General features: G+C 45.2%; 1 protein-coding gene across 1 annotated transcript in view; it reads right to left on the bottom strand.

The window, feature by feature from the left end:
• The window catches only part of LOC138164734 (glutamate-rich protein 3-like), a 130,199-nt gene that overhangs the window by 89,084 nt on the left and 26,405 nt on the right, over nucleotides 1–14,710 (bottom strand). The window contains exons 3-5 of the mRNA XM_069092705.1: nucleotides 10,975–11,100; nucleotides 8,532–8,603; nucleotides 1,112–1,240 (exon numbers count right to left, since the gene is read on the bottom strand). Coding sequence (XP_068948806.1) covers nucleotides 1,112–1,240; nucleotides 8,532–8,603; nucleotides 10,975–11,100 — 327 coding nt within the window. The remainder of the gene's footprint in view (nucleotides 1–1,111; nucleotides 1,241–8,531; nucleotides 8,604–10,974; nucleotides 11,101–14,710) is intronic.

Below are 14,710 nucleotides of genomic sequence, written 5' to 3'. Positions count from 1 at the left end.
TGTGTGTGTGTGTGTGTGTGTGTGTGTGTGTGTGTGTGTGTGTGTGTTTATGGTGTGAGTATTTTTATGCATTCCCCAATTTTTAGCATCAACAGTGTGTTTAAGTAGGTAAAGATTGAGGGCCACAACTGGATTCAATCTATTTTTCCTCAGATCATGCCCACCTAATTGATCACAGATGCTGAGAGGGTCATCAGGGATGGTCACTTTTCCACCAGACTCCCATCATTTTCACCCCCAGCAGCCAGGTGCTTCTCCTGGCAATGTCCTCAGGCCTCCTGGGTAACAAAAGGTCAGGATGGACATAATGGTTTTCTCCATTTCCTTTTTGGTCAACTAGATAAGGACCTACCATTGCAAGTAAAAACAACTGAATTAATATTAGTTAGACCCAAGGTATGATTTCCTGGGTGTAGGCTCCAAATCATGGCCTTCCTCCAGCAGATTCTTGGAGAACTGTCTGAGGCTCTGAAGCCAGATCTCTCTCCACTAAACAAGGAGGTCTGCTTATAGGCACAGGAACTGGGACTAAGACCCCAGGCTCAAAGACTTGGAGCTGGAAGGAAACCTCAGGGCTATTTAGTCCACTCCCTTCATTTTACAAAGGAGGAAACAGAGGCCAGAAGAGGTTTAGTGACTTGTCCCAGGTCACACAGGCAAAAAGTGGCAGAGGTTAGGCTTGTTCCCGGGTTCCCTGGGCATCAATGCAGTGCTCCTGTGGGGAGCCTTGGAAAACAGATGTGATCTATTGCTGGGGCTCAACACAAAGCCTTTCCAGCATGGCAAAATCTGCCCAGTTTTAGAAGGACACTGCCCTGGTATTAGAAAGGGACTTTAGGGAGCCCAAGACCAGAAGACTTGAGCCAGAAGGGACCTCACAGGCCAGTGAACTCAACCTCTTCATTCTAAAGATGAAGAAACCAAGGGAGATCAAGGGACTTGCCCAGGGTCACACAGGGAGGAAGCAACATCAGTGGAATTTGTTTCTAGGTCCTCAGACTGCAGAATCAGTCTGCTTCCCATTGACTACCATTTTCCCCAAACATTCTGATCATCTTTACGACTCATGGGTGGGTCCATGTGGGCATTAAGCATCCCTCATAAGACTCACCAGTCTTAAAGAACTAGAATTCATTTGGTCAGCCATGGCACATGATCCATGGTTCGCTTTTGCAGCAATTGGAGGATGAGGTGATAACACAGGCATGTAATGTTCAACTGCCCTCCGTGAGCGTCTGACCTAGAAGAAAAGAGAAGCACTGGGTGAATGTTAGTCTAAGCCAACGCTCCGGTCTATCTGTCTTGTAACCTATTAGATCTATCATAATCTGAGAGGACAGCTATGAGCTTTCATAAGGTTATCTAATTAGAATTAGAATCCTCAGAGCTCACGTTTTTATTGAGTTTAGGGGTTCCAAACTTCTGTGCAGACACTCTCACTGATGACACTTGTGCCCCATCTGTTCAAACAGGTCACTTCTGACATCCATTAACTATGCCATTTTCCAAAAGGAAGTCAGAGAAACAAAAGAAATTTCAGTGATTAACCCAATTCTGACTCACAAGCAGGAACCTGTTGCTGAAAGAGAAATAATGGAAACCTTGGAAGGAAGACACACCAGCCTCTTAAAAGTTCGTGACAGATGATGTGACTCAATTCAATACAATACACATGTTCTAGGTGCCTACCATGAGCCTTGTGCTTTTTATAAAAAGCACAAACCAGCTGACCCTTACCATTAAAGACTGAACATTCTCCTGGGCAGTGAGGAGCATTGAGGGGTGATACGACATGAATACTCAGAAGTAAACTCAAGCCATAAAAAAAGTACTAGTAACATAGTCAGGAAGAGTCGAGTTTAGAAGTTGGCATCTGAACTGGGCTTCAGAAGGAATAAGGGATTGTACAAGGTGGGAGGGAAGACAGAATGGATTCCACATTGGGGAGGGGAAAGGGAGGACCATTTGTGCAATGACTTCCATATCATGGAAGACAAAACAATAAGATCTGACAACTAATTAGGCAAGGCAAGAACCAAAGATGATGCCATAGCTGTGGATGCGACATCATCCCCCAAGCCCAAGTTCTTCCTGCCTTCTTCAGGTAAACACCAAACCTCTACTCATGCCATTGAACCAACTCCTCCTGGATTTTATCATTTCCTCCTCTTTATTTTCAGTATCTACATGCTGGCTCTTGCCCTAAAGCCTAAAACCACTACCAGATCTCTCATACTTAAAAAAAATACTTCACTTACCCTACTATCCCCTCAAACTATCATTCTGAAATCTCTCCTCCCTTTTATAGTCAAACTCCCCAAAAGAACTGTCTACACATACTGCATCCACTTTCTTACCTTCCACCCACTGCTCAGACCCTCAGAATCTGGCTTCTCTTCCCACTACTCAGCTGGACCCACTCTTTCCAAAGTCCCTGATGGCCTCGGTTACTAAATCCAATGCTCTTTCCTCAGCCTAACCAGATACAGCCAGCCACTAAAGGTCACATCACCCATAGCATTGTAATGGGTCTCTTCTCCCTTCTGCCCTGCAGTGTTCTATTCTTAAAAGAAAAAACAGAAGACAAATAATGGCGAAGTAGCCTTGCTACCATCCTCCTTCGTCCTCATTATTCCCATCCACTAAGAGCAACTGCTCCTCCCCTTTCTGATCCTTCTCTTTCCCAACCAGCCCAAACCAAAGCAAATGCCTTTTTGTTGGTCACTGGCATTAACCAGCCACCTCAGCTCATTCTGAGTTCTTATGGGACCCCCCTAATCTTCTGCATCCATCCTCACTGACTCCATCTACACATGCGTCTCTCCTGAGCTTATCTGTGAGATTCCTGTGTGCCTACATAGTCTCTGTGAGAAACTCTCCCCTTTTCTCTTCACCAGAATCTTTTTGTTCTGTTTATCTCTTCAGTATTTCACTCTTGAGAGCTCCTGTTCCCTCCTGGGTTGATTTTTCCCTGTAGAATTCTTTAAACGTGGCTCTCCCCAAATCATGGTTCTGTGTCAAATCATTCATGTTTTCTCTCACCTTGATCAAAACCACTATCATGGGTTGGTTATTCCCTTCCCAGTCACTTAAGCCTCAGCAAACGATCCTTCCCTTTTGGGCAGAATGGGATCCACAAGGACATTTGCCCATTCACTTCACTTTAGCAAGTGGTATATTTGCTGATTGCTCTGGTTTCAGCTGAGTCAGTACCAGATAACTGGTGTCCCCCATCACTACTATACCAACCTTACATACCAAGTCTGTGATGTTCCCCAAACTCCTCCTCCTTCTGTCTGCTTGGTCTGTACCCTGCCCTTCCAAGGGCTTCATTTCCATTTTTGATATCATTGATCCTCACCCAAATGCTTTCCACCATGCTCCTGCCAATGGAATCCTGCTATGGCTCAGAAAATCAGCTACTGAGACAATAAGGTACAAACGTGATGGTCCCACTATTGTCCCTGACAAGAACAGAAGACTGTGAGAAGTGCCAGCAGGTCGCTTATGTTTCACATCTATTTGCTGTTTTCTTTCTAGTTTAATCCAAAAATGCTATGGGGATGATCAGGCTCAGCTGAGTCTCACACCAAGGCTCCCACAGTCTTGTTTCCTCTTTGGCTGCAGCTGCTTTGGGCTGTTTTGTGAGGCAACACTGCTTGGAATCTTCTGCTGCTTTGTGATGTTTTGCAAGTGAGTGTGTGCTCTGCACTGGGGTTGCCCTTGGCTGCCTTGCCAAACCACCGGGAACAAAATCAAACATGAGTTGACCAGGTGCTTTCAACACACTGATGTCTTTCCTTACTGTGGCCACCACATCTATAACAATTAGGTTTCTCCAAGAGATGGATGGTCAATATCTTTACTTTTATCCATTTCCCTTTTTCAAGCCAGTAGATTGTTTAGAAAGGTCTATTATGAGTTGCTGTAATATCATGCAATGTCCTCAGGTTATATTTTTCATTTTACCTCATGTGTCAGTGATTTTCCCTTTGCTTTGATAGCTGGCAGCCAGGATGCATCCATACAGCTGGGTCAGAAAAAAAATTAGCTACATGAGGAAATGTTTATTCTCTGCCTTTTAAGAACAATCAACTTCTTTTGTTTGCAATGTTGTTTAATTCTCTGTCTATGCCTTCTTGAAGAACATACCCAAGATACAAAGGCATGAAGCTATGAGTGGCTTGCCAAACTTTGACCTCTAATTTCTTAATCCTAAATTGTATTTTTAATAATTTCACATATTAAATTTTGCCCTCCTGTACTAGACCTGATTTTTTACTATAGTCAACCAAGTACCAATGCATATATCGACTCAAGTCCTTTTTTGGAATGTCTCTGCTTCTTAATGACCTTCATTAAGGTCATTAATGACCTGATTGCTTATGCCTATAGGAGTGCTACAAAGGGATATGACAGCATCCCATAGAATCATATTTGTTTTGGGGGGACTTTGAAATAAACTCTATAAATTCCTTTTTTGCCCCTTATAAGACAACCTATAAGTCATCCTTCCATTTGCCTATAACTTTTTTTTTCTCTTTTTATTGATAAAACCAATATGGACATTGTTGGATTCCTGCAGCATCTTTCCTGAAATTAACTGTTAATAGAACTTTGTCATTGATGTCAGTCTTTGTACCCTTTCCCATCCTTCTGCAATTTTCCTTGTAGAAGGAGAAAGTGAGGGGTAGCCACTTTGTATTTTTTATGTTTCATTGATTGCAGTAGCCCCCAAAGTCATTAGTTAACCTACTTGTAGTGAGCCTGTCTGCACTTAGGTAAGGTTCAAGCCTGAAGAGCGGATAATCTGTTGCTGGGTCTATACACCTACACTGTAAGCTCCTTGATAGCAAAGGCCATTTTAACCTTTTTCTGCATCCCCAGGGCTTTAGCACAGTGTCTGGCACATAGTAGGTAGTTAATAAATGTTTGTCGACTTGACCTTGACAGAACTTATTAAAGCATGTGCTCCATTAACCAGCCTGCAAAAGTCTATCTCTGTAGACTCACTACCCAGGTAATGAGTGTCAGGGTCAGGATTTGAACTTACGATCTCAGATTCCAAATTTAGCACTCTACAACATGAAAGAATAATTCTTCCAAATCGTGTTCATGTCCTACAGGAACTGCAGATGTTTCCCTTGATGAAGAAAAGATCCGGGGACAAGAAACAAGGAGGGATATGACTGTGATCTTCAGATCATTTAGGGTTGGGCCTCTGGAGTGAGGTTGTCCACATCTCACAAACCACTTGGCTTTGCAGCAAACTGAGGCACCTCTCTTCTAGGCTAGTGTCCCATGACACAAGCCCAGGAGCAGAGGGCCCTTGCACACAATCAGTACCTGGGAACTCTTTGTTGGATGGATGGGTAGGTGGATGATCCTGCTAGTTCTCCGAGAACATAACCAAGACTGCGGTGCAGCAATGATGGGGAGACAGGCCAGCTCACCCTAACAAAGAACATCATAACTAGGAGAGCCACTTCATAAGGACATGGACCGCCTTAGAGGGCAGTGAGCTCCTTGTCACTAGTTGACTACAAGGAGGCAGTCATTTTCGAGGGATTTCCGCTACAGGCAGGGGCATGGAGGTTGGTCACAAAGGTTCTTTCCAAATCTAAGGGTTGATGAGACCATGACCCTGATCATTAAGCTCCTAGTAGACCCCTGTCGTGAACATGGATGTGGAATTTGATGGGACCAGCCCCTGACTCAGTGAAGACCAGTAACAAATGACAACCATACAGAGAATGCTGTTTGCCAAATGCTTCACTTGGGCTGTCTCATTTCATGCTCACAGGGGAGAGAGACTATTCCCATTCCTATTTTACAGGTGTGGAAACGGAGGCAGGTAGAGGTTAAGTGGGTATGGTCACAGGGCCAGTAGGTGTCTGAGACACTCAGTTCCTTGCGATTCCAAAGCCAGCATTTCAGCAATACTTGCCCCTTCATGCCCCAGATTCAGTCACAAACACCAAACTTCTCAGACACATTAAAGTAGAAAGTAAGATAATGATTAGCGGTGGGGAGGACCTTAAAGCCATGTGGCCCACCACTCCCATTGTAAGTAAGGAAGGCTGGCCTTGGCCAAGGCACATTAGGAGTAAGTAAAGAGTCAGGGTTTAGACCCAGCTCCTCCTCAGCTCTCCCTGCTCCCATCCTTCCATCTGATCAATCCTCAAGTCCTGCCCATCTCCCCTCTGCTAAATCACTCACATCTGCCTCCTCTCAGCTCCCTGTCCATAGCACTCATGCCTCTCACCTGGACCACCTCAGGCAGTCTCCTCATTGATTCCTGTGCTTCCAATCCATCTTACATGTAGCAGCCAAAATAACCTTCCTGATTCATGTGTCTAACCAAGTCAGTCTTGCTTTCAAAAACCACTGCAAACAAATCTCTTGCTCTCCAAAACTGACATTACCTGTATGCATGACACAGCCCTCCCCTGCTCCTGAGATGCCCCCCTCCTCTTTCTCTCTACCTCTCAGAATGCTCCTTTATGTCAACACCTCCAGGGAGCTTCCCCTGCTGACCCCTCCTCAAACTAACTTGGACTATATTTTTTGAATGTGTACAAGTTGTATCTGATCAGTAGGATGGTAGTTCCTTTAGGACAGGCACATTTTGTTTCTGTCTTTGGTCTAGGAAGGGGCCTCACTTATAGAATGTATTTAATAGATGTTGAATTGCACTGGACAGCATAAAATGCCCTTGCACTGAAACCTTTCAAATGCACTGGCTGCTTGCCTCCCTTTACCAATCTTCCTCACAGAGTTCATGACAGGAATAGAAAAAAATGAAAGGTAGAAGAATAGATGGAAAAGAAGAAAAGGAGAAAGGAGAGGAAGAAGAAGGGAAAGGAGGAAAAGGAAGAAAAGAAAAAAGAGGAAGAAATGATGATGTACAGAAAATTGTATCTCCCAAAATCATAGAATCCCAATTAGAGGAAACCTCAAAAGTCATCTGTTCCAACCTACAACTGCATGGGAAATATCTGAAAAGGGGTCATCCAGGCTTCATTTAGACCCTCTAGGGAGGGTAGGGGAAGGAGAACTCACAATCTCTTTCTACTTTGGTGGAACATTTTCTTTGTTTTATTAAACACTGAACCTAACACAGCCTTTCTGTTACTTCCCTCCATGGTTTCTAGTTGTACCATTAGAGGTCTAGAAGAACAAGTATTACCCCTCGTCCATGGGAGATTCCTTTCAATATCTGAAAAGCCATTTATCATGACACTGCCCGCCCCATTCCATTCCTGCTTGGTTTTCTCCTTTTCATTCTAAATAGACCCAGTTTCTTCAAGCCTTCCCCTTCTGGTCCCCTTCTTTGAATATTTTCCAGCTTATCAAAATGTCCTTCCTAAAATGTGACACCAAAAACTGAGTCTACAGGGAGGTGAGGCTGGTCTCTTACTTCAGGTGAACATTACAATTGCTTTTTTTGGCCACTAGATTCATATAATTTGTATTGAGCTTACAAGTTACTGAAAAAGGATTTGAGGGTGGAATGGGCTGTTCCACTAGCATGATTCTCTCCCCCTCACTGGAGGTCTTAAGGTCAAAGCCATATGACTGCTTTGGGGGTGTCTTTAAGAGCAGATGCTATTGGGCACAGGCCAAAGGATGAAGCGAACAACTGTATCAGAAACTCTTCTAATGGTAGAGGCAGCATTCCCCTAATCTCCCAGACTGCCAATGCAGACAATGAGGTTGGTGTGGCATGACCAGTTCTCAGAGGCCAGGTAGGCATTGCTTCCTTTTCTCTGTTTTCACTACCCATCCTTTGAATAGTCTCCTAGTGCCCATTCAAGATCACAGAGCTACAGATGCAGGCTTTATTCTCTTCCCTTTGTTGTCTCTCGTCCTTTCTCTTAATTATGCTTCCTTGTATATTGAAAGATTCTTGGTAAAGAATCTAGCTCACACCGTTCTAGATACATCAACAAATTACTTCCACTGATACTTTATTTTTAATGGACTTATATTTCCAACAAAATGTCAAAATTACAACTTGCAAAAGTTTCTGATGATTAAAAAAAACCCTCAAGAGATCTCAGCCTCTCACTAAATGGGTATTGAAACATTTGCAATGAGGCATTTTTGTCTAGTCCCCATGTACTAAGAAGGTGGGTAGAGAGCCAGCCTGGAGGTGAAATGAAGCTGGGCCCAAACCCTCCCTCTGCCACATCTGGTCCACATGACCCTGGGCAAGCACCAGCTTCTCCTTATGGTAAGCAGGTCCCGAAGCCGTTAAGAAGGTACTGACTTGCCTTGGGAGAGAGTGTTTCCTCCTATAGTCATGAAGCCACAAGAGTCTCTATCCCAATTCCTCACGGATGCACCAATCAGGACTGAGATTGGGAGGGGGGGGAGTGTTTCTGTGCCTGCAGGGAGGGCTCACATAAGGTGAAGTCCCTCCAACGGCTATCAGCGATCTGGCCATCAGCCCACACCATCTTTCGGGCCTCCCCAGAGCTAGGCAGCTCTAAGACCACAAGGGGCTTCCAAGGTCGGCCCTTCCTCACCTTGGCTCTCTGCACTCGCTCCTTCTGAGCTGTGGTCTCCAGACACCTCTTCAGTTCCATCTGGTAGTTGTGCTAAACAGGAGGGGGAGAGAAGCTTTCATTAGACCCAAGAAACCAGACATGGCTGCATCGGGGAACTCTCTCTGTAATGACTCCCAGCTTCATAAGACGATAGGAATCATGTTTATCCAAGCGGAACCCAGGACATCCTGATTAAAGTTTTAGGATGTTTCCATTTTATTCTTTAAACCATCTTCATTTTGGTAGTGTGTGTGTGTGTGTATGTGTGTGTGTGTGTGTGTAGAGAGACAGAGACAGAGAGGAGAGAGACACAGACAGAGGAGAGACAGAGACAGACAGAGACAGAGGAGAGACAGAGAGACAGAGACAGAGAGGAGAGACAGAGAGACAGAGACAGAGAGGAGAGACAGAGACACAGAGAGAAGAGAGAGAGATGGAGACAGAGAGAGACAGAGACACAGACACAGAGACAGAGGCAGAGAGCTTTTTTGCGATTTATACTCTTAGAGAGTTGTCTAAAGCCCTGAAAGTTTGGATCATGTGCCCAGGATGACACAGTGTGTGTCAGAAGTAGGACTGGCTCTAGAGTTAGCCCTTTAGTCACCAAACTCTGCTGCTTCTCCAAGAAAGACAAGCAGCCACAGAGTTACAGAGATGAGTAGATAAAATCAAAGATAGACAAGTGATGTGTGAGAGACTGGTAACAGACCTAACAGCAGAGAGCTTGCCACAAGGCATATGTGCCTGCATGTTTATTAAACAAACCTTTACCTAATTCCTACTGTGCGCCAGGCCCCATTCTCAGTGCTGGGGGTGCAAAGACCGAAGTCACACTGTGCTTACTCCTTGGGGGCAGAGCAGAGTAGGCCAAGTGAGCACTAGAGGTTTGATGGGGCCAGGGGTGTCAGTGAATGGCTCCACACCTAAGCCCACCCTTGAGCTGAGCCTGGAGAAATGGCACAGGGAAGGCCTTCCAGGCCTAGGGGACCACAAGGCCCAGGGATGGGTGGCAGGTAGGGGGTCATTGGCAAGAAACAAGGAGGCGGGTGCAGCTGGTGGGGAAATAAGAGGGCAGCAAGGAAGTTACATGCAGTGAGGTGGGCAAGTGTTGGGCTGTATTTAAGTGTTTTTAAGTTGTTATGTTCAAGTACTTTTCTATAGCCTTTGCATTAATTATTTTATGCTACAGCCCTTATATAAGCAATGTACTTTAGGCATTTTATTTATGTTATAATTAAGTACTTCTCTATAGCCGTTTATATAAGTGTGTGTGTGTGTGCCGCTTAATTTCTCTGGGCCTCAGTGTTACCATCTGTAAAGTGGGGGGACGCAGATCAAAGGACCTCCAAGGCATCTTCCATCTCTAAAGCAACAATTCTCTGTATTAATTTTTCATGACTTCATTTTCCTTTTTTGACAGGGGCAGCTCAGTTCTCAGTGTTTAAGATACACAATGGCCACCACATAGCCCCAACTCACAAGACCCTCTACTGTGGCATCAATGGCCTGCTTTGGTTAGGGACTTCCCCTTTCCTTCAATAGCTAATATGAAAATAACTCAGCATTAGATGTTGCTTCCATCAAATCAAAACAAAAGCCTTATTTTAAATCATACAAACTCTATACCTGGAAACAGAAAGCTCATACTCAGGATGGGGAAAACAAACCGGGACGCCATACATTAACAGAAGACTCTGGAGAGAACAAAATGTAAGGTTTCCTCAACGCAATGGCACCGCGACCATAATTCAGACCAGCAGTTAAATATATTTAGGATTCCTTTACAGGCAATTCGAGAGCTATTCATAAATGTTGACTGAATTCCCCAGGTCAACAGTTTTATGAGCCAACTTTTCTGATTTACTGCTCTGCAGTCAAGCCAGGAAGTGATATGCTTTTTCACAGAGATTAAAATGTTGTCAATGCTTGAAACTACAAGTTGCTTGGGGCAAGGCCGAACCACTTTATCAAATTAGTTGGCCACACCACTAAAAATGTCATGACAGATAAAGGACACATGCGGAGAGTTAAGTGATGAATGAATATATGTTGACCATTATGTCCCAAAAGGAGAGGATGTGTGCACACCAATGTCCTGCATGGTGGGGCAAAGAGAACAATGGAAATGGAGACCGGCTACCTGAGTGACCATGGGCAAGAAATTACAGGGACTCCGTGACTCAGTTTTCTCCTGTATCAAAGAGGGCTAATGATGCCTGTAATGCCTCCTTCCTCCCAAGATTTTTAGGAAGCTCACATAAGATCCTGTTGGTCAGCTGCTTCATAAACTTTCAATGCACCAGAGAAATGTCACTTTATTATTGAGGGCGTGAAACAGAGGAGTGCTTCTGCCTATGGCTACAGACTTATAAATGAAACACTAAATTAGCAAACGTGAATACGGAAATATGAACTGGCATACCTCCATTTCAAGGATCTTCCTGAATATAGCATTTGCTAAGTATTCTCTGGTGAATCTGTAATGGTCCTTCCTCATGATGTTTTCTTTGTATTCTTTCTCAGAGAGTATCCTTCCACTTCTTGTGATCTGCAAAGAACAAACGAGATACAGAATTGGAAAACACACTCACACACACACACACACACACACTCACACTCACACACACACGCGCACACACACACACACACACACACACACACACACACACCCTGATACACTACAGCTGGGAGGCCATTTCTAAGTGGAAGGAAGGACAGCAATAGTTGATCGACTTTCACAATGAATATTTCATCAACTGAGAAGGGAGAACAAAGAGCAGGGGTCCCCTCATTCTGACGATGGCCAGGTGGTGGATCTGAAATTTTCCACCAGGTTTTCATTTGCTTAAACATGCTCTCTTGATGGAGCCCAGGTGTTCTTTGCACCAGCCTTTCTGTAACCATCCCCATAAGAAAGGATGATTTCAAAAGAGCACACTGGAAAAGAAAGAAAGCAGTCCAATGTCCCGTGTCACGGGAAGCATCACTGAGGCAATATGTGCACATTCTTGAAAAAGTTCTAAGTTCTGCTGAGCACCTATTAAAACCTATTATGTGCAGAGAAAAAGATCATGGTGAAGAGCCGAGCCTGGAAGACTCTGACCCATACTGGCTGTGTGACCTTGGACAAGTCACTCAGCTCAGAGACAATTTTCAAAGACTATATATAAGAGGCAGAGAAAGTGTATGTTGTATACATGCATTTGTATGCATATATGCATGTCCGTGCATATGCATATGTATACATGTGTGTATGTATGTGTTGTATGTGTGTGAGATGTGGATGTGCATTTACAATACATGAGCATGTATACACACCTTTGGCTGCATGCCACATATATCTATGGAATCTGCCAGATGCCCTTAGGCCTTAAGCTAATTTCGGGGAACCAGATCCTTTAAGTCTTGCCAAGTGCTTTGTCTAAGTGCTTTCACCGGAGTCTGTTGAAGGCCCTGTGAGGTTAAGTGCCCCAGGCATTTCTGTCCCCATTCTACATGGAGGAACACTTTTCAGAGACCGTGAAGTGAGTCTCCAACGGTAGGACCTTGAGAGTCCAAGCCCAGGTCTCTCCCCCACATCACACCACCTCCCTAGAGTTAAGGAAACTATTAAAGGATGTCATGGGGAGGAAAGATTAGACTTGATCCACTGGTCACTGAGGAAAGAAGCAGAAATTATGGGTGAAGGGCTCAAAGGGACCAATTTTGGCTGGATACAGGGAAATCTTCCTATGAATCAGGGCTGCTCACGGGGCAGGGGGCTCCCCATCTTACAGGTCTTGAGGTCGAGGCTGGGTGCCTTCTATGTGTGCATGGCGAGACCAAAGGAGATACCATCCCCAAGGCTCTTAGCACAGGGCCTGGCACAGCAGGCAGTACATAAATGCATGTTGCTGGCTATTTGGTTGGATGGTTGCTGGGATTCCTTCCCATTTTTGAATTCTCTGCTCTTGGGCTTAGCACCAGCAGGTGCTGAGGAAGCATCCAAAGAGCACCGAGGCTCCCCCAGGAAAGAGACAAGCTAAAAGCCGGTTCTTGCCCCCAGGAAGCTGACTTGCCATTAGAGGTGGCCAGGGATCAATCATGAGCTGGCTCAGACTGTCTAACTTTGAAATAGCTTTGTATTATTATATTGTCGCACTTTGTTATTTTCCTGCCTTGGTAAATATAATATAACTGAGATGATTTGTGGGAGAATACGTCTAGGAATCATGTAAGATGAGAAGGCATGGAGAGCTGGCCAGCACACTGATGGCAAGGACTCCCCACAATGATGAGGCCACAAGTCCCCTGAAGAACACTGTCCAAGTTCAGATTCACAGAATCTCTGACCACCCAGTTCACTCCACACCTGGTAAGGGCTCTTATCTCCAACTCCTACAACAGCCAGATGATGCTTGGAGCCTTCCAGGGGTCTCCCCAGCTCATTTTACTTTTGGACAGCTCCAATGGTCAGGACACTTTCCCATATATTGGTTCTAAAGATCCAAGATTGTGAAGTCTACTTTGATTACATAATAATGCAGGTGCAGATGGAATGAGCCTAAAAGACTTGCCTGAATCCATAAAGCTCCTCCATCACCTGCCATAAAGTGCTTTAGTTCAGAGTCTTCCTCAAGTCCAGGCTCAGGTGGGCAGCTATGGAGATGTCCTGCACTTCTGTGATTCTGTAGAATGAAGGCACTGGGGAAGACTGAGTTTGGGGGCAGATGATGAGCCTGTTTTGGGTCATGCTGAACCTTCAGAACCATCAGGGCATTTAACACATCAACAAGGCAGTGAGAAAGCAGGAGAACTCAGGAATAGGCTGGGTGGGGTCAGTGGATGTGGGGCTCGTCTACCTGCCCTAGAGAAGGGAAGCCCAGGGATTCCCTGGTGCACTGGAGAACACGGGCCAGACTCAATCCTGTCTCTGCCACTAACTGCCAGTCTGACCTTAGTCATGTCACTGAAGCTCTCCAGGTTTTCTCATCCCTAAAGTATGAGGGTTGACCTAGTTGATCCCCAATGTGCCTTCTGGTCTAAATCTATCATCCTATTTTTGGAGGCGATTCTAAGAAATAATGTAGGAAAAAAAGAAAACAGGTCTGACAGCCCCAGTTCTGAGATTGCCATTCCCATCAGTCAGTCAATAAGCATATGCCAGGCATTGTGATAAATGATTCTCATATATCAGGAAGAAGAAAGTGAACCAGCCCAAGAAGAGCCACACAGTTATGCAGAGAGCCAAGAGAGAAGCCGAGGGAGCAGAGGGCGCCAGCAGCACCAGGGGCTACAGAAAGGGGGGGATCCCATCGTGAGGGGGATGAAGACTGAGTCTGGGCAGAACCGTGGGGATTGAAGCCAGAATGGAGCTAAAGGAGGGGAGAGCCAGAGCTTAGCCTCACCGATGCTTCATCTCTCACATCCCCCAGTCACCTCCTCTCCCAATAGCTGTGATCCTGCCAACTGCTTTCATAAGTCATGGACTGGGGCCACTCTGCCATTTTGCCTGGCCTTCTCAGGATGCTCTCTAGCTTATCAAATCCTCCCTGTGACACCCAGACCTGAATGCAGTACTCCCCTGGAGGCCCCACCAGGGCAGAGGCTGTGGGCTGTCCCCTCTCTCCTCCCAGATGCTCCGTCTCTCCTCCCTAGCCCAGGTTTATATAGCCATATGTTGGACACAGCATCGTATCATTGACCCAAGGTGGCTTACAGTATAGTAAGACTAAAAGATGTTTTCCAAAATCTCTTGTCCAATCATTTCCAAGCTCATCTGGTACCAGAGAGGTCTACTTTGTGAATCCAAGCACAACTTTACATTTATCCCTATTAGATTCTGCCTTATTAGATGAAGCTAACTTTTGACCCTGCAAAGGTCCCTTTGGACACAGGCTTTCTCATCTAGCATGTTCTGTCACCTTCAGATCTGGCCCACATACCCTCTATGTCTTTGTCCAAGTCACTGATAAATGCTAAACAGCTCAGAGGACAGCACAGATCCTGGTGTGCTCCACCAGAGATCTGCCGAGGTGACGTCATACCGCGAACACTGACCACTGATTCTGGCCATTGAACCAGACCCAAATCCATCGAATCACACACTAACTGAGTGCCTGTCTCTCTCTTTCTCTCTCTCTCTCTCTCTCTCTCTCTCTCTCTCTCTCTCTCTCTCT

This window comes from Petaurus breviceps, unplaced genomic scaffold (assembly GCF_028583685.1).
Source record: "Petaurus breviceps papuanus isolate PSGF00001 unplaced genomic scaffold, PetGlider_PUasm1.0 207, whole genome shotgun sequence".
Taxonomy (NCBI): Eukaryota; Metazoa; Chordata; class Mammalia; order Diprotodontia; family Petauridae; genus Petaurus; species Petaurus breviceps.
This window is presented reverse-complemented; position numbering and strand designations above follow the sequence as displayed.